General features: G+C 38.6%; 1 protein-coding gene across 3 annotated transcripts; it reads left to right on the top strand.

Moving 5' to 3' along the window:
* Positions 1 to 42: 42 nt before the first annotated feature.
* On the top strand, positions 43 to 19,935 carry HCFC2 (host cell factor C2). 3 transcript variants are annotated; one of them, XM_037387466.1, is made up of 16 exons: positions 43 to 318; positions 2,288 to 2,436; positions 2,824 to 2,984; positions 3,965 to 4,173; positions 4,672 to 4,756; positions 5,834 to 5,937; positions 6,509 to 6,697; positions 7,981 to 8,166; positions 8,574 to 8,677; positions 9,687 to 9,849; positions 10,857 to 11,057; positions 12,265 to 12,335; positions 13,571 to 13,708; positions 15,010 to 15,195; positions 15,681 to 15,966; positions 17,038 to 19,931. In XM_037387466.1, exons 1-16 carry the CDS (start codon positions 153 to 155, stop codon positions 17,061 to 17,063), a joined length of 2,424 nt encoding a protein of 807 aa, XP_037243363.1. In that variant the 5' UTR covers positions 43 to 152; the 3' UTR covers positions 17,064 to 19,931. The 3 variants fall into 3 exon arrangements, with proteins under 3 accessions (XP_037243363.1, XP_037243364.1, XP_037243361.1); XM_037387467.1 differs by having other exon boundaries at positions 6,572 to 6,697; positions 15,681 to 19,935; XM_037387464.1 differs by having other exon boundaries at positions 15,681 to 19,931.
* The last annotated feature ends 335 nt before the right edge of the window (positions 19,936 to 20,270 follow it).

The raw sequence follows: 20,270 nt of genomic DNA, 5'->3' as shown, positions 1-20,270 counted from the left end.
CCTTCGGTGGCGGGAGTAACGGCCGCTGCCGGGCACGCGCCCAGCCCCGCCGGCGTCACGTGACCCGCGGCGGCGCCCCGCCGCCACCCGCCGCTCCCCTTCCCCCGCCGGCCTGCCCCGGCCGCGCGGTGCATTGTGGGAGTGGCGGTAAGATGGCGGCGGCCGCCGCTGGACTGAGCTGGAGGCGGGTGTCTTCCTTCACGGGGCCGGTGCCGCGTTCCCGCCACGGGCACCGCGCGGTCGCCATCCGCGAGCTGGTCATTATCTTCGGGGGCGGCAACGAGGGCATCGCCGACGAGCTGCACGTCTACAACACGGGTGCGCGGGGCGGGGCCCCGGGCGCGACTCGCGGCGGGCGGGGGGCAGGGAGCGCGCGGGGCGGGGCCGGGGCGGGGGCGCCCGGGGCTGTGAGGCGGAGCGGGGGCGGGGGCGGCGGCGCTGTCACGTCTGTAGCCGCCGGTGGCAGCGGGAAGCCGCCGGTGGGCGCTGGCTTCCATATGGGGGGCGGGGGGCGTCGTTTCCCCGGTCCTCCGCACCTGCTGCCCTCCCCGGGGGCTGCCCGCGGGGCGCTCGGCTGAGCCGCTGGCGCTGAGGGGCGGCGGGCGGGCGGGCTGTCCCCGCGCTGAAAAGCTGCCTGGAGCCGAAATTTGGGGGGGAGGGGTAAAGGCGCCTGTCCGAGGGGTCCTCCCGGGGCTTTGATGCGCCCTGGCTGGTGGTGCGGGGTTAATGCGCATTTCTGGGGAAAAAAGAACCGGGAAAATTCCCTCATGCGCCTGGCGTCTGCCCTGCTTTGCCAGCCCCCCGAGCCGGGGTGCCAGGTGTCCCCAGGCAGGGCCCGGCTGGATTAGCCCCCGCCGCTGTCAGGATCCGCCTTCCCTCTGGTGGCGGCTCCGAGAGCCGGCTGAACAGGCTGGAACAGAAACCTTGGTCAGAAAAGTGACCATGTTGGCACTGGGAGCCTTTCCAAACAGGAAGCTGCCCAGGACCGAGTTTATTCGTGATGAGAGATGAGATGCCTGAATAGTTACTGGGCGGGATGCTGTGTGAGGCTCGAAATCTTTTTGTGTAATTTCAGAGCCTGGGCAGTGGCAGGAGAGCTGGGTGACTGATGGGTGCTTCTTGCTCAGCTGATGTTGGTTGCTTGTGTAACAGTGCCAAACACACCAAAGTGAGAGAGCATACTAGACCTTTAAGTTGCCAACTTTCAAGAATCGTTCCAAAATTATTATTATTGTGCCCTGCTTCCCCCCCCCCCCAAAAAAAAAAAAAGAAAAAAAAAACCCACAAGAAAAAAACACAAAAAAAGGTGATGGTATTTTTATTGAGTGATTTAGTGATAAAATCTGGGAGCACAAATGTGTTTTGGAGATAGCTTATTAAGATGGAAATGCTTAGTGTTAAGAGTTCTTGCAAGCAGATTTTCCATGGTAGCTTAAAGATCTTATTTTTGAGATTTTCTTGGGAGGGAAAAAAAAAATCTCTTAACCTTTCTGTTTGGACAGAAGCCGAGACACAGGGTTGTGACCTGGACTGCCTGAGTTCAGGATATCATCCATTGCTCTTGCTATGAGTGTGATGACTTCTGAGGAGCTGGCACACAGCAAGGGCATCTTAATCCCCTGCAGCACTTCACTAGAAGCTTCTAATTTTACACTTTTCCTCTTCATGCTCATGAAAAAAGCTGAGGAGAAAGGAGGCAACATCTCCTGTAATTCTTTGGTTCCAAGCAGTTTAAACGCCAGTATGCTGCTGCTGGATCAGGTGTTCTCATTTGCTTTTTTGCCTCTGTGCCTGTCCTCTTCCATGTATCAGCACAGTGTTCTGTAGATACTAACGTGTCCAGAACAGTGTAATTAGTTTTTCAATAGGGCTGTTAAGTCCAGGCACGCTGCCATGCTGCTGTAGCTCTAATAATTTCTATTTCTAGGGCTAGCTCCCTCTGAGGTAGCGTTACCGCTTTTGTGTGGAACTGCACTTATGTTCCTCATTAGCCTCTTTTTTTGGCAAGTCTGTTAAATTGCTGGTAACTGACTTAGTTACAGTGACCTCATGTGCTCACTGATATATTGGGTAATGTTGGTTTGATAGAGGTGTTAGCTTTTCTTTTTATTAAAAAAAAATGGGTTTAATTCAATTAAAATTTAGTATTAAACAGCCCATTCACAGTTATCTACAGGTAAAAGATAATTCTGTAGAAAGCACAGGTGTTGAAAAAGAAACTTTCCTTCTTGGTGTTTGAAATTTCCTTTTTTTTTTTCTTTTTTTCCTCCCCCCTTCTATACTATAGTTACAAATCAGTGGTTCCTTCCTGCTGTAAGGGGAGATATTCCTCCAGGCTGTGCAGCACATGGATTTGTTTGTGATGGTACCAGAATACTAGTTTTTGGAGGAATGGTTGAATATGGAAGATACAGTAATGATTTATATGAATTGCAGGTAGGAAACGCATGAAGGTATTTAAGTTTTGAAGACTACTTTAATCATTTGTGAACGAACACATTTTATATTATCAACTGCAGAGGAAACTTAGGTGAGCTTTGCTGTGCTCCAGGAAGAATAAACTCTTTAAATATGTTCTGAAGATGGAGAAAATCTAAATAACTTTGAAAAAAAGACTTCCATCTAGTCTAAATAACGTGTAAAATATTTAATGTTTTATGAGGTTTAGCTCTTATGTGTCCCTTTTAATGTATATACTGAGCAGAGCCCAGCATTCCCTAAAAGTAATTCAGAAAATATACAAGTGTTAATATTATCTAATTCTGTTTACTGTGAACAAATATAAATGAAGATATTTCTGAATATATTTTTCATGTCTTTAAGGCAAGTCGATGGCTCTGGAAAAAAGTAAAACCTCAAGCTCCTGCCACTGGATCACCACCTTGTCCTCGACTTGGCCACAGCTTTTCTTTATATGGTAACAAGTGCTATTTATTTGGTGGCCTGGCAAATGAAAGTGAGGATTCAAATAATAACGTTCCCAGGTATGCTGATTTGGTTTGAATTCAATGTCTTCAAAAATAAATTACTAGATATGACAGTGTTGAAAAGGAATATTGTAGGGAAGCTGGCTTTGTACGAAGTACTCACATTTGGATTATTTGTGCAGTGGAGATGTTATATGCTAAGAAGCTTAAATATTTCTTCTGCTAATCCCACAATATGTAACACTGACAGCTCTGACACTTTTGAAGGGAAACCTGAGTTGACTTAGGTATTTTCCCCAGTATTTTGGGTGATGTTTTTAAGTGTGGTGTGTTTATTAGAATTAAATCAGCAAAGTCTCATGAGTCATCAGGAAATTCACAATGGAAGTTTCCTCTGTAATGCTGTGGAAAACAGTTATGAATTATTCTGGAAATTTTTTGAAGTAACAGCTGAAGTTGCCTTTATTATTGGTAAACAGTGCTATAATGCTGCAGTTTTATGTCCACATTCACCTGCCATATAAACTGGAAATTTTCAGCTCAGTAAATGAGGTATCTGGTGTGAATGCCAAGAATCAAATACTCTTATCTAAAAATGTTACCAATAGATTCAGCAACAAATGGCTAATTGTTGGCCAGCTTGAAGACATCAGAAAAGTAACAGCTTCTTTTCACCTTCGTTGCCTTAGAGTTGCAGAAATTAGTCTCTAATGTCCCACGTCATCATATATTTCTCACAGCTTCGCAGTTTGTTCCAAGTTGTTTACCAGTGTTGAATGTTTTTTTCATGTAATAGTGTATGAAGTATGATACGAAAGCATGTTTCCTTAGAGGCAACAAGTTATAATAGTTCATTTTTTGTTTTAAATCCATTTAATTTTGGTACTGTCCACAATGCCATCAAATGTTTTGAGAATTTAAAATTCTACACTTTCCCAAGACAGAAGTCTGTAATACTTGGAAGTGGTCAGGGTTTAAAGCTCACTTGTATTCTTGCTTATAACTGAATTTTTCATACTTTGACAATAATACCCTAGATATTTAAATGATTTCTATGAACTGGAGCTGCAACATGGTTCTGGCGTTGTTGGCTGGAGTATTCCTGTGACCAAAGGGATCTTGCCATCTCCCCGAGAATCTCACACAGCCATCGTATACTGCAGAAAAGATTTGGGAAGTCCAAAGATGTATATTTTTGGAGGGATGTGTGGCTGTCGGCTTAATGATCTCTGGGAACTTGACATAGGTGAGTTGATTTGCCAGTAGAAGTCAGTGCAGGGGCCTTACTGGCTAAGAGGAAAAATTATAGTACATAATGATTAATGGCATGATGTGGTGCATTTATTATTGAGACTTACACCATAGTGTTAACCTTTTGTAATTTTTGGAATTAAAACAGATACAGCATTGTTTGCGTATATTATCCTCGCTGATTTTGTTACACTTGAGATTGTTTCCTTAGAGTGCTTTAAAGACTGTCACTATGATAAACAAGTTGAATAACCATAATGAAACCATAATATATTTTTTTGATAAAGTGATAACCAATTACTTTGTCAGTATTTCCTGTGGATTTTAAAAGAAGCTGGAAGTGCTTGTTATTGTGTCTTCTTTCTTAAAGTGGCCATCTTAAAAGGTGAAATTTTGTTTTGTTGACTATTAAGACATATGTTGCCTCCTAAAATACAGGTAGTGAAATACACAGTGACAAGTTTTTTGAGGGTTTTTATTCTTTTTCTTTTAGAAACCATGACCTGGTCAAGACCAGAAACTAAGGGGACAGTACCACTTCCTCGCAGTCTCCATACAGCCAATGTAATAGGAAACAAGTATGTCTGTTGTTAAAAGCTCAACTCTAGAAAGGTACACCTAGTAGGAGAATGACGATGCTTATCCACTACTGCTCAGTATAAACCATCAGCCCTGTAGAATACTTTCCTGCTTCTATTATCCTACCTCAGTGGGAATTAAAAAGTATGATTGTTAATATAAGGGTATCAAACTGTCAATGTTTCTGCATGGTAGGACAGTCTGCCCAACCCACAAGTAGCTTTCCAGGCTTCTTAATGCACCTTTGTGCATTATGCAGCTGTCTCAGCTGGACCTGAGCTGGCTCTGGCAGAAGCCAACTTGAGTGCCTCTGTGTCTGTGGCACAATGAACTAGCTTTTTTACAAAGAAACTGCCCAAAGTGTAGAACTAGTTCTAGGCAAAACCATTCCACATTTTTGTGGGCCATTTTTTCTGTAGTCTGTTCGTTGTTACTTCACTTCTTACCAATGTGGTTTGTTTTGGCAGATAGCATTAATAAAATTGACTTTTTAAACATGGGTTTCAGTCCCTTTTATATCAGTTTACAAGCTGGCATGAGGAGAAAGGCAAGAGGAGAAGGTGTGAAAGCTTTATATCTCATGATTCAACAGCTTAGCTTTTTATTTTTTACTTAAAATGTTAGTCTGTAGCCTGTGTTATGTTTTTAAATTTTGGTATCTTACTTAGATACCAGTCTTATAATTTTAGAATGGTTTATTGAGGGGTCTGCAGTAAAGGGTTGTGGAAATTCTGTGCAAATGTGTGACACTTGGAAAGTACTAGCACTTGGTAGTTTTTAAAAAGATCCAGTATTAACTTCTGTTTCTGGGAAGTTGTTTGAAGAGTTTGGGGTTGTTTTCTGTTTGGTTGGGGTTTTAATCGGTTAACTTACTCAAAAATTTCAGAAGGCAGATGTCTGCAACAATACGTTCTATCTAAAGAGAGTAGACACATACAAAATCTGCTGTAAACCAGAACTGTAAAGTACTGGAAATTTTCTGTTTTGTCCTCGTTTGAGAGAGCACATGCAGCAGATCTGGATGTTAATTGGCTTTTCTTTTCTTTTTCCCTTTTCTCTCTTTTCCTGTATTTCAGAATGTATGTTTTTGGTGGATGGGTTCCACAGTCAGCAGGAGGTGAAATTTCTGCTCATGATGGTGAATGGAAATGTACCGGTTCATTTTCTTATCTTAATTTGGGTTAGTGTTTCTGCCTTTCTGGGAGTGGGTATTTTAAATTAATACTTTCTTAACAGAGCAGAATAAATATTTTTAAGACCCTGAGCAAAGTTTTAGGACACACAGTTGTAATCCTAGCTGACTAAGGAAGATGCCAGTTTCTTACATCTTTCTTAAGAAGTGATTTTATTATTATTATTCTTATTTTCCTTTGAATATTCAGCAGGTTTGCTGCTGCAAATCTGTGCTAAGTAATAAAATACTCCTTCATTTATAGAACACGAGGCAGATTCTGAAATGAGTTTTTTTCTAAATGTGATAGTACTGTCCCTGAATCCTCAACTTCTGATCTTGTATTCACCAGAGAGAGACAACCAGAGGTCAGAAGATTCATCCTGTATTAATTGATTGTATCTTGCAAACTAATTGGAAAGCGACCTTCTTCTTGTAATATTGCAAATTTAAATGCAATTGTCTATAAAAACAGAGGTGATTTATTTTCATTTTCTCTGAGCAGTTAAGTGTATTAATATCTATATTGCTTGTTTTGGAAAACATCTAGAAACTAAATTTTTCAAGTTTCGTTTACTAGATACCACAGAATGGATAGGTCTGATCTCAGATTGCCAGGAGGACAAAAGTAACTTGTTACCAGGGCCAAGAGCAGGACACTGTGCTGTAGCGGTTGGCACTCGTCTGTATATCTGGAGTGGTAGAGATGGTTACAGAAAAGCTTGGAACAATCAAGTTTGCTGCAAAGATCTTTGGTACCTTGATACTGGTGAGTCAGAAATAACTAAAGAGACTTGTAATATGTTCCATATTCTATTAACATATGGGAAGCTGGCATCATTGATGATCCAATCAGCTAAAGCTGTAGCAAACTCAAAGATTATTTAAATTTTAAAGCTTATTTAAATAAATGATGCTTCACTGTTGATTGTTTGAAGGCTACAGCTGTAACTTAAACTGCAAAAATTAGAAAAGCCTGTTAAGAGCCCCTGAAATAACTTTGTGGCTAGATTCTGTATCGCATGCCATAGTCAGTAGATTGAAGATGCTAAAGGGTGTTTTACCTAAACTCAGGGTTCCTGGCCTCTCTTCTTAGTGAACCTTTCTGCTGCTACTTACTCTTTTTTTACCAAATCCCTCCTTCTCTTGGGATCATTGCTGCTTGCTGCTTCCTCATCTCTTGGACAGCAAAAAGATAACGTCAGATCTGAGAAAGGACCAAATTGTTCCTGGGGCTGAAGGGAATTCTGGAGCGCTAATCACTCATTGGTTAGCCGGCTTGATGGCAGGACACTGAGATGGTATCGGGAGGGAGGGAACTAAAATAGTGCTTTTAGGAGAGAGTTGCTGCCTGCTGAGGCAGAAACATGAGAATGGTTACTGGAGATTGTGAAACATTTAGGAGATTGTGGTTTCTCCCCTGCTACACACCCACCCACCCACACACCCCTTTTGTTTTGGTGGTTTTTTTTCTTTTTCCCTCTCCTCAGGAAGGTCAGAAGATGGTTAACAGGGGAGGGATGTGCTTGAGAGTTTAGCCTAGTCAGGCGTCAAGGCAAGTGAGAGGAGCAGGTCATTGGCATTGAGTCATGCCTAGGCTTCAGTCTCTGCAGAAGATGTTTGAGGGAAAGCTCACTTTAGCTGCAGGGAGAAGGCAAAAAGGAAGCACAATATTCTGTGAATCCTTTCCAGGAATACATAAAGCTTTAAGAGCCAAAGAAATGCATGCAGCCTTTTAGGAAATGATGAGGATCTCATATCTCTGTAATCCCTACAATGATGTATGTACAACCCAAAGACTTACTGGCAGCAGAAGAGCCATTAAAAATGAAGTGTCAAAACTTCAACGTTTTTGAACACTCTAGAATGGCACTTTATATTCTCTGATTTGACTTGTCACCTTTGACAACTGTTCCTTGTTGAATCTGGTATATATTGCACCTAAGTGAAAAAGGAGCTTTTGCTTTTGCTTGCATTATGTAGATACTGCTTAAACTGATAAAAAGAGGGCAATTTCAAACACTCCATCTGTGTTTTGTTGGTTTCTTGTAGAGAAACCTCCAGCACCATCACAGGTACAGCTGATTAGAGCTACAACCAACTCTTTTCAAGTGAAATGGGATGAAGTACCTACAGTTGAAGGATATCTTCTTCAGTTACATGCTGACTCACCAATGCCATCAGTGGCTGGAATACCTGGTACTGGGGTTCCTGAGACATCAGTGCTGAGTTCACAAGGTAGTAGTCAGATCACATTATGCTAATGTTTGTGCAAAGGTAGAGGACTGCATATGTAAGTAATAGCAGTGTGTTTCCTAAAAAGTCATTTAGGGGGACCCTCTTTCTTTGGTTATTCCAAAGATGCATGTATCATAATTATGGAAAACTCACCTTTGACTGTGCCAGTTTTGGCCAGCTACCTGAATATGAATATATTTGTACAGTGCTGGGCACAATTTGAGAAAGGAAACATTGAGGAAGGGATTTTATCTGACTGACTGGCCATGCAGTTTCATTTCAGTCTTACAACCAAGTCTTCCTTCAAACAACTTCACGTCTCCCTCTTGCTTACTGGAATAGATTCCAACTAACATAATATTAAGTTTTATGTAACTGATTGAAGTTTGCTTTTGTTTACCTGAAAGGTGGCTCTTCTCTACATCAAAGTCCACAATCACTGCCTAGCATCCCTTACCCAGAAATGAAGGTGGATCATCCCAGCCAAACAAATAATGTCATTCCTAATAATGTAAGTGTATAGTGAAAAAATGCTTAAGTGGCAAAGTAGTGTGGGAAGCAGAAGAACTGTCAAAACACTTTCTCAGTTTTAGAAGTCCCTTCATACCTTTTAGGACTCAGAAAAAAAAGGAAAAAAACCCCAAAGAGACACCTGCTGAAGCAGTTATGTCTGTTTTATTACATCCTTTTTACTTTTGTGATTGGCAGACAGTCTTTAAAGTCCTTTTCCTGGTAATGCAAAAAGGAGACTGCAACTCTGTTGACTTCCCGAATGCTGACTGGGAGCCTGATACCAGTAGAAATGCTATTCATTTTCAAAATGTTAGTGAAATTAATGTGAGAGGCAAAAATATGTGGGCATATTCCTTTGTTAGTGTTTTTATGCTAGTCTACTTAGTTGTAGGTTCCTAGTACAGAATAAACCCAATTATTACCTATTCTGGTTGTGGAGTTGTACACGTTCCACTGTTTTGCCAATTTAGAAGAAAGAGGGACAAACTCTGGCTAAAGGATCACATCTTTAGAAACTTAGGCCTTTTCTTAATTGTGTGAGGCCTCAGGTCTGTATGGGATCCGTAATGTATTCCTGTAGAAAACACACGCAGAAGTACTGTAAATTTTACTAACAGTAGAAATATCTTAGGTATGTGCCAGGAAAGCAAAGGTTGAAAGCCTCTGTAATTGGGATCTTCCCCATCCCTCAAGTACCCCCCAACAGACTAAATGTATGCATCAATGAATTTCCATGTAATAACATAAGAATGTGAGCTCACTTTGAGATAAAATTTAGTATGTGTCAGGGACACTTCCAAGTCAACTTAAGACTTTGAGTTTTTGTTTTATAATGGTTAAGCTAAGGTGGATTGTGAGGTTGGTTTCTTATTTTAATTAAAAGTGCTAGGGGAATTTGTTGGAAGATTTCCGTTTGTTGTTTTTGAGCAAGCATTTTCATGCCATGTTTGCAACTGAAATTTCTGGACTTTGCAGTTAAACATTAACAAATGTGTTGTTTTGGTTAGGTCCAAGTTTCTCTTTCATCCAACTCATTATTAAAAGTAGAAGGAAAAGAAAAGGTTGCAGCACCTGAAAACAAGATTACACAGGAGACTATGAAAAACCATGCAGATGCTTCAGGATTCAAAGAATCAAATGCCCCTTCTCTTTTGCCTGTTTGTACTTCAAGTAAGATGACTGTAGAATAAAAATTAATGAAAAAGAGTTAAAATTCATCTCATAAACATAAGATTGTTTCTGTCTTTCAGTTTAAAATTATTTGAGAAGGCCTTTATAGTTTAAAAAAAAGAACTTGTGCTAGTTACTATTGTACTTATTTTTACGAGGAAGATACGAGGGAAAATTAATTGTTTGAAGTGTTGCAAGGGACGTGAAATTCTCAATATATTTATTATTATGATGGTAAATGTTTCTCTTTAAATATAAATAGCCATTTTTAACATTAAAGAACAGAATGACAGGGCCACATTCGTTTTACAACATTAAGGTGATGGTAACTCCAGGCTGTCTGTGACACTACTTCTGTCTCATAGTAGTGAAAAAGCTATTATCCAATTAAAATTTTAGGCAACGTAGAGAGGAGCTTGTTTATCTCTTGACTGTAGAGGAAATCGAAGACGACTAGGCACTGATTTAGGCATTTCACTGAAGTGCCTTGAGTTCAGTGTGGTGAATCCAGGCTTGATCGCCTGATCTGTTTGTATTTGACTTTCATGTAATTTATAGGCTGTTGGATTTTTATTTTATTCACAGTGGAATTTAAGTACTGTGTGGAAATTTTGGATCTTAGTGCTAAGACAAATAGGCTTTCACAGTGCTTAATCTTAAATTGAATGTTACAAATCTGTGATACTAATTTGTGTGGTTAATTTCATTTTAGGATTTTTTTAAAATTAATCTTTCTGCAACCAAACTGATATAGAATAGCAAGCTTAAAACAAATGAAATTACCATTTTAATATAACTGTTTATGTATGTCTGTTTATGACTGTGCAGACAGACTCGTGTTAAGGTATATACCTGAAGAAAGCATTAGCAATTAATACAATCAGATCTATTCTAACCTAAATCTGAGCTAAACTCTGCTTTTATATGAAACTAAAGCCATTAGATCAAGTTGAGATTTGTTGGGTGTTATTAATACTGAATTCTGGTTAATATTTTCTTATTTTAAGGTCCTCAGACTTCAGCACATGTAGGGGAATTACATGACTTGGACAAACAAACTGTAAATCCTGATGCTTCTGTATCCAGTACTGTCTCCAGCACACAAACTATGGTAACCCAGCAGGCTGTTAAAACTGAATCATCAAGTACAAATGGGGCAGTTGTTAAAGATGAAACTTCACTAACAACATTCAATTCAAAATCTGAAGGTTTGAAATGTGTTTCACATACTGTATTTTGAGCCATATATATCTAAGGCCGTCAGAGTTCCTCTAGTGTGGTGGGATTCCCATCTTGACTAGTATCTGGGATTGAAATAGGGCTTTGGGCATTGAGGACCTTGGGCAGCCTGGATGATCTCTGCTATGATGTAAATGTATTTTAAAATCAAGATTTTTTTTTTATACGTTTGTAAACCACTTTGTTTCCTGTTTATGCAGAAGCCCATTTTATAAATAGCAGTGGCAGTGAGTTTTGGTGCCCGTAGCAAATTTGCTTCCATTCAGTGATTGTCTATTTAGTCAGCAAGAGACTACAAATAGTAACCTCAGATGATTTTGATTTTAAACAACTGACCTCTGTTAACAAATATGGCCAGTTCCTGTGGCTAGCTCACCACTAGTCAAATGTGGTGACTTCTTCACAGTCTGCTTGAAATATCTGAAATAAGCAGTGAAGCAGAAACTAAACATGTTGGTAGTTTTTCGAGTTTTGTTTTTCATGAATATCAACAGGTTGTGCTTGCCATTGTTTTGAGTGTTAACTAAAAAAAACGTATTCTCTTATTGACGCTCTGTGAGTTGTGTAATTTTTACCAAACAGTATCGTATTTTAAAAGCAAAACCCAGAAACACAAGTACAGAATACTAATAGTTCCTTGTGTTGCTCATGTGTATATGTGCTTTGATTTATCTTTTTTTTAATATTCCATTTTAAATTTAATAGATGTTCTTTCCCATTTGTTAGTATTGTTTAAAGATTTAACTGCTCATGTTCAGAATTCAGACTGTGTTGATGTCAGAAACAGTGCATTCAAGTTAAGATTTCATGCTTAGACTATTCATACAATGTCATCTGTGTGTGCCTCAATCTGGTATTTAGATTATTTGTTCACAAATATTTAATATTAATTTTGTAATTCTGTCACTTGTTGGGAGTTTCTGAGCCCTGCCTTCTGTTTGTATTATGTGTAGCAGCAGCCTGCAACGTCAGGCTCTTACAATTGTTCTGCAAATATGATGCAAGCCAAAATTAGTTTTTCATGTTATAAATAGAACTACACGCAAAAGGACTCTGAGACGTACTTTTGCAACAGATACTTGTAAATGGCTGTTGAGGTCAACTTTCATAGTCTGTGGACTTTATGTACATTTTTCGTATCACTTAATCTTTTTAAATACAACCTTTTGTTTCTAGCTGCTGAAACTGCTTATATCATGCCTTCAGCAAGAGTCAGTACTGGACAGACAAATGATTCACACTCCTCTGTAAGTCTGAAAAAGTATAATCAAATTGCTGTGTTTATTGTTCTGTTGATTAGTTTCAAGGGCAATTCTGCTTTCCTTTGATTTTATCTCTGAAAGAAAAGCAGTGTATATTTGGGGCTTGAAGTGAATAGTACGGGGTAAACATTTCTGTTGTAAAACTAATTGCATTGTGTGGGTTTGATTTGAGTCTGAGTAGCAGTTGTGTAGTTGGGAGGAGATCCAAGTATGTGTTTTCAGCTCTTGAGTCATTTTTATTGACTGGCACAGTGGAATGGTCTCTCTGCTGCATGATGTGCAAATGTAAAATGTTTTTCTGTGTGCACAACTGAATTTAAAATGATGTATTAGATCAGACTAGTGTTAGCTGCTGATCTATAGATTTGAAACGTAACTAAACTGACATCTTGATGTTTTTCCCTAGAGGAGATGGGGACTGGCTATGCAAGCTGTAAATACTGCCTGAAAAAGTAAATGCTTCCTATTTCACCTGCTTACAACTTAATACACAAAACCAAGGTGCCACTGTTGCCACCAAAAGAGAGGAGCTAAGGATGGGAAGAAGCAGCTGCTGCCACGAAAGGGTTGGGTGCTTTTGCCAGGAGCAGCTGCCACTCCCGCCCCGTTTCCATGCTAGCAGGGTCACTGCCTGTCAGTGCTGGGCGAGCTGACCATGCCAGCACCCTCCCTGGTGCCTGGAGGCAAGCAAGAAAGGCAGTTTGTCTTCCTGGGCCAGTCGGGAACAGTTCCCGTGCCCTCCACCGCCATCGCCCCCTGCCACAGCAGAAGCCCTGTTCTCAGCTGCAAGCGAGTTCAGCAGCAGCTTGAGAGTGTGTTTGGGGCTGAGGTGTAGCTGAAGCCCAGGTAGAGCTACTGATGCTGGACCATGTTGTGGAACTTCTTGACCTCTGAGTGAAATTAACTCACAACTACATGCTGCTACAGACACCTAGTTCTACAGCTTTAAACTTCTTCCCCTGCCTTTTTAAACTAGAACGTCAGAAGTGACATCCCAACGGTTGTTTTGTTCTTTTTTAAATGATGGACTGTGTCTAAGTCAGTGTATAAGAACCATTTGGTTTTGAATACTGTTTTAATAATACGCTGATATTCATTTGACATAGAAGTAACACGGGTGTGAAAGGGGGTTGTCTCTTACATATACTAGAGTCTTAACATTTTTTTTTACATTATGTTGGAGTATGGGTAGTCTACATAATGTGTTCTTCAAATACTAGAAAACTCCACAAAGACAGATGGCACCGGTGAAAATAAGAGACAGGCAGTGGTATGATGTTGGAATTTTTAAGAACAACAGCGCTGTGGTGAGCCAGTTCTACTTGCTGCCGGAGGAAACACTGAGTACCTCTAACAAGGTAGCTGCTAATTCTTCTTTGGCATAACCGCACTGGGTATTTTGCAATCTGTTGCTCATATGGATGGCAACAAAATGCAGGAGCAGGAGCTGGTGCTTACAGGAATTTTGTATTTTGTGACCAGTAGTTCTTCATACATTTTTCTCACCTTTTTTATACTATTCCTAAACGAGATAATTTTCTTCTGTTGTTTTGTATGATAATATGGAACATCTTATTCTGCTATTGCTAATTCTTTCAGTATTTCTAGGCTTAGGAAAGAACCTTTAAACTTAGTGAACTTTCAATACCGTAACAATTCTTAAAAACTAAAAACCCCACAACTTCGTAATACGTTATTTCAGTACAGCATTGGAAATGTTTCAATCAAAGTCTCTTCTCTGTTTCAGAATTTTTGCTTACCAAATTGTTAACGATACTAATAAGATGCAGGCTGGGATGTTTAAAAAGACTAGATATGGAACTGTAGTGGGTTTGTTAATAGATTTCTCTAACTTAATTTTGTTGCACACTGGAGTTTATATATGAAATGCTGTAGGTGTAAAACTTCCAAAAATGTTGCACGTTTGGTGGTAAAAGTGTGAATTAATGATGTCTGGCAAACTAGAAACAAAAAAGATGGGTATATGCTTTGTTGAGACAGAAACAAAAGAACAGAACATTTTCTTTGGAAGCACTTCACTATAATATTACACATCTTAGTTTAGTGTGTAATACATTCTGCACTATTTACATGGATTTTGACTTATACATTATTCAGAAAGAAAATAATTCCATTGGAAGTTTCAGTCATGCATTAATGCGTATTTTAAACATGCAAGTACAGTAGCACAGAATGTTTCAGAAACCTATTTGTTACTAACTTACAGGGCTTTTCTTTAAAATGACTTTGATTACCTATGCATCAAATTGCAACTCCTAACCATAGGAACAACTGTTTTTGAAAGTAAAATATTTTTAGGACACAGAGTATGCTAATTAAATATTAAACTATGCAGTTGGAAATGCTACTTAGCTTTTACTTTCCTGAGTAAAACTAACCAAGAGGTGCAGTTCAATTTAAATGACTGAAAAATGAGGGGGGTGGTTGGTTAGAGATGTAGTCTGATATTGCATCTTTGATCAACGTTGTGAGGTGAGTAGTGCCTCAGAACCTTTATGTAAATTTTGATTTAAGTACGAAAGTATTAGATTTTCAGTTTCAATTAAACTTACCAATTTTGGTTATCACAACCCACTTTTAGGCTAATTGTGTTCAGAAGATTTTAAAAAAATTAACACAAGTGTTGCTTTATTTTCAGATGGAAGGTGCAGATGTGCCAGACTACAGATTACTTAAGAAACAGGATCTTTTTCCAGGCACAGTGTACAGATTCAGAGTTGCAGCAATTAATGGCTGTGGTGTTGGGCCTTTCAGTAAAATCAGTGAATTCAAGACCTGCATTCCAGGTTTTCCTGGAGCTCCTTCAACAGTCAAAATCACCAAGGTGAGAAATAGAGGTAATTCTTGTTCTGGTGTATCAAATTCTGAGATTAAGGTTGTGACTAGAACTCTGGTGTTTATTTGGTTTGTTGTTGGTGTTTTTTTCAAGTTAAAATCGTCGTATACGATAGTGTCAAATGCTTACTCCGTTAATTCTGTTAAATGTAATATTCTTTAAGAAATTTGCTATAAAGAATTATTTTAAGGCTTAATGATCATGTTACCAGATACATACTTTACTCAATCATCTGATAGTTTCCCCATTATTTTCTTTCTGCATCCTTAAATTTATAGGGGTTTACAGTGCTTTTTAAAAAGAAAGTCAAAAGACACATCCTTACCTCCAAGGAGTGATAATGTTAGGTTAGAATTTTCAGATGATCTTTAGAGGGTTTTTTTGCTCTTTTGTTGAGTTTTTTTGATACTTATATATATTTGACTATCTAATGGTTACCTACATATTGTCACATTTTCTTCCTTTTTCTTCAGAGTGTGGACTGTATTCATCTTTCTTGGGAGCCTCCTGCCTCACCCTCGGGAAATATTTTAGAATATTCTGCCTACTTAGCAATCCGTTCCACACAGTTACAGGAAAATCCAAGTCAGCTTGTATTTATGAGAATATACTGTGGTCTTAAAACATCATGTATAGTGACTGCTGCCCAGCTTTCAAATGCTCATGTCGATTACACTTCCCGACCTGCTATAGTGTTCAGAATTTCTGCAAAGAATGAGAGAGGATATGGACCAGCCACACAAGTTCGATGGCTTCAAGGTAAAATCAGTGTCAGACATGGCATTTAAATGGGCTTTAGCTGTTGCAGAGAGAAGGGCATATTGTGTCTCCAGAACCAACAGTTTTCTCAGCAGTGCGCGTGAAGTTCTTGAAATGTTTTTTTGTTCCTTATAGAAGTTTTAAGAAAACTTACTTGTTGAATTTGGCATAACATTTTTAAAAAAAATCTTACTTGTTCACAAGCGAAGACAAGCAAGTACTGAAGTGCTGGTTATTGAGTCTTACCCAGTCCCTCAAATAACAAAAGCCTAGTAAGCTTTTGATTTCCCTGGGTTTCACTTCTGCTCAAATTTTTTCATTCTAATAAGAAGTAATCCAGTTATGCGCAGGGGTGTAATCAGTTTTATTTTCAATCTTTTCCCCGTCCTTATTAGAAAAATTTTTCTTCAGGTGCATTTTTGCAATGCATACACACTTTGAAGTCTGCATTACAGCCAGAAGAGGTTTTGTCATCTTGTTCCTGTGCTTGAATTTGTACAGGTTCATGATGAGTTGGGGGTGGGAATGGATCCACTGAAAATAAAGCTTAGTTTTTAGCCTGATCAGTTCTGCCTCACCTTTGAAGTAAGCTAATCCAGGGATTCAAAACAAGAAGTTTTGTTGGCTTCTCCCACACCTTCCCCTTTCTGGCTTAGCTTTCTGCTAGTTGGGAGCTGGCTTTTCTCAGCAAGAGGTCCTGTGAGCATGGAGGAAGGTTACAAAGGGCAGTGAGGGGAGGCTGGCCACCTGCTGGGGGAGCAATGAGCTGTTGCATCAGTGTAGGTGAGCTCTCGGTTTGTGGGCTGTGATCCACAGGGTGTTGGCTGAAAGCAGACTGTTGAATGCACCACTGCTTGTTTCTTAACGTGTGTTTTTCTAAGATGGAGAACAACAGTGAAGAAGTTGTCTTCTGTAATATTTAGTATTCTGATGCTGTTTTAACCCTTCAGTTGGCAAGCGTTTTGACCATGATTTGTATCCCAGAACTCTGAAACAGTAGTTTGGAAGTATTTGACCATGTACACCCTGTGAAATTCTGAAACGTTTAATAATGTCTCCTTCTTTTTGCAGATATGAAAACATCAAGCTCAAAGTAGAAACAGCATAATAAATCTCAAGTTTCGAATGTAGTGTTTAATGTAACTTGTACTATTTGTAAATGCTACAAATATTTTATTTTTGCATTGTTTCTATCTTAAAAATATATGACCTTTTTTACATTGGAACATCAGCGTTGCGCAGACTTGCTCAGGTGTGAGTACATACAGAAACTATATTGAAGATGGTGGGGTGGAGGACCATACTCTATCCCGTTGCTCTTTTTGGTAGCGATAGTTAAAATGTAAAAAATAGTTCCAAATTATAAATAAATAAATAAATGGCACATGCAGTAGTATTTGAGGTAGAGTCCCCGTGATTGCTACGGATCTTGCATAGATAACTCATACGATTTGGTATATGAGCAAATTCTGTTTGGTTTCAGTTCCTTATATCACGTTCTTCATTGTGGTGCCTGAGGACAAGGCAAAAATTTCCAGTTATTATATAGTAACTTAAAATGTATAAATATTTTAATATATACTTTTTTTGTAAAGAAATAATTTTTCTACTATTTGTAACAAATATCTTAATCTTGAAAAGATACCCCCTGAAGATTTAAAAGGAAAAAGATAAACTTAGTAATTTCTCTTATCGCAAAAAACATAAATTCGTTGTAAATGCACTACTAATATTTAGAATTATCCTTTTGTAGTTGTACAAATCTTAAACTTGTAAATACCAATGTTTACAAGAGACCTTTCTGGTCTTGTATTAAAACTTCCATGAGATTCATTCTCTTTTTTTTAAATCCATATGCTTTGCTTTTAGCATATGCTTGCTTTTTGCACTAATAATAACTTACCTCATTCCTGTGTTTGTAATCACTTGTGTTGCTTCCATGATGTTTTTGTAAAACTTCAATCTGAAAATTTTAACCAAAGTTTAGAATACATGGTAAGCAATTTTGCACATATTATATGGCAACTTTCAACATATTTATTCCAGTTAATCTTCTTAAGTGCTTGTTTGCTTTACCAGTATATTCTACCAATCAAGTTCAGTATCTCCCTTTTACTATGCATCATTTTACATTAACTAGCTAGCTGATAAATTCAACAAGCATTACTTCTAGGAATAGGTTGATCCATTCCTATGCTAAAAGAAAAAATGTGTTCACAGTAGTGAAATAAAGGTAAACATTTTAAATGCTATTTATGTATCTATATATAAACCTGTGTTTACCAAAGTGTAGAGGAAAATGGCTGAGCTGGACAAGGTCACTAGGTGAATAGATTGAGGCACCTAAATAAGATTTATTTTAAAATCAAATCTGATTTATTTACTGTGCAATTAAGTTTATACTTTGCACTTTAATTTTGCCCCGAATTTCTTGCCTCTGCCAGTTAAATTTGTCTTAAGAGCGTTTGTAAATATATAAACTAAAATAAATGATGTGCCTGGTTTGGTGGGAGAAGTATCACTGAAGTAGTAGAGGTGTAACAGCTCAAGTATCCCAGAGCAGATTTAATAGCCAATTTTTAGCTACCCTGAAAATCAGGGTCATAACCGAAGTGCTGATGCAGCCTTAATTATCACAACACGTCACATGCTATAATAGCAGCTACAAAATGCTGGGGACCATACATTGCTATAATAGTGTTAATTGTGGCACAGGAGTAACACACGTGGCTTTACTCCAGAGAAAAATCTTATGTTTATGACAATGACAGAGATCCCAGATTCACTTTAAACAGTGTTTTTAGTATGAATGTATAGGACTTTCCTGAAGTTAACTGGCTTTAAAATATTTGTGTTTTAATGGTCCATTTCATCAGGTATGAACTCACTACCAATACTGTCTGATAACTAAAACACCATACACACGAACTGTTAACTAGAAGAATAGAACTTGGGTTTTCTTATTAGTACTGTGAAAGAAGCCTTTAGAGAAAACAGTTGTGGCTTGATTTTGTTGGTTGATAGCTGTGATTGTAGAGTTGTTATTTAAGAATTAAATCTGTTGGGTATGTCTGGGTGGAGTTTTTTTGCACTTGGTTTCACACGCTTTGCACAATTTCTTTTTCAGTGGGTATGTCACAACCACCAAAGGGTAAAACTGTGGTGTTTTCAATGAAAGTATAATTTCCTTGTAAGTGTGCTTTCTTCAGCTGACTTGACATAAGATGTCACTTTCTCTTCTTTGTCCAAGTTGGGTGATGTTGAATAGTGCTCATATGCAAATCTTCAGTTCGTCACGGTTTTACTTTAAAATGAAATTGTGGTACACACTGTAAAATACACTTTGTGGTCTGTATTTATAATGTCTAAATCCCACCTGTTTGCCTATCAACTAGATATCAGACAAATACTGATTGTTTTGTTTGAAATTCGTTTAGAAGACTGTTGACATCGGCTCTTTGAGGATCTGTGTTACCCATTTATTTCATACGTTGCTAAAGGACATGTAACAGAAGCTGAAATCTATCAGATGGCAGTATCCATATTGTAGGAATGTCTAGGTTTACTAAACTCCTTAGGGAAGTTGTGACTGTGTAAGTATAGGACAGTTGTGCCTGTTATGGCAGACACTGCTGCAGCTTCACCTTAAGAATGTTCTTGTGAAAGTGGAAATGAAGTGAAAAATAACCTACACTTTGTGTTTTCAAAGTAATTATAGCAATATCTTTTGAATGTAGTTTGGAGTAGAGCACATGATCATGCCATAAACTCTGAAGATGTAATAAGTATTACTGTTGTTATCTGATATTTCAGGTTAGCGAATTTGATGTGAACTTAGTCTTACAGCCTGTTACTTAATGACCTCTACAAGGAAACTGACATTTTGTACAATTCAAGTTGATCAGTCTTATTTCAAAGCATTGTTTGTTCTTTGTAATAAAGTGGTTGTCCTATCAAACACATTGGAAACACTGAAGTGTGTGTCTGTTTTTTCAAAGGTCTGAGTGTACAAACTTCAAATTTCTGCCCTCCTTTAGAAAAGGGCAGAGGAGAAAATACAGAGAAGAGAGTGAGTTATTTGTCTGTGTATTTTGTGTGTGTATAATGATAAGCATTATGATGTTGAGCATTAATCTTTTGTAAAAATTATTTTCCAAGTTACTTCTTGCTTATCTCGTGGGGTTTTTTCCTTAGTTTTCTTAGGTTTTCCCCACCCCACCTTTTCCGGCAGTTGCTGAGCTCTTACTGTTACTCAGCCCCCTTCCATGCCTTTGTGCCGTGCAGCTTGCTAGCTGTGGCCTCTG

Source organism: Falco rusticolus, chromosome 5 (assembly GCF_015220075.1).
Source record: "Falco rusticolus isolate bFalRus1 chromosome 5, bFalRus1.pri, whole genome shotgun sequence".
Lineage (NCBI taxonomy): Eukaryota > Metazoa > Chordata > Aves > Falconiformes > Falconidae > Falco > Falco rusticolus.
The sequence above is the reverse complement of the archived record's forward strand: the minus strand, read 5'-3'. Positions and strand labels throughout refer to the sequence as shown.

What these genes read in the sequence shown, in the direction of transcription:
- HCFC2 (XM_037387464.1), top strand. Translation starts at nt 153, where the DNA reads ATGGCGGCGGCCGCCGCTGGACTGAGCTGGAGGCGGGTGTCTTCCTTC. An exon ending in ATTTTCTTATCTTAATTTGG is followed by an intron (nt 5,938 to 6,508) that starts GTTAGTGTTTCT and finishes TTCGTTTACTAG; the next exon opens with ATACCACAGAATGGATAGGT. An exon ending in TCTTTGGTACCTTGATACTG is followed by an intron (nt 6,698 to 7,980) that starts GTGAGTCAGAAA and finishes GGTTTCTTGTAG; the next exon opens with AGAAACCTCCAGCACCATCA.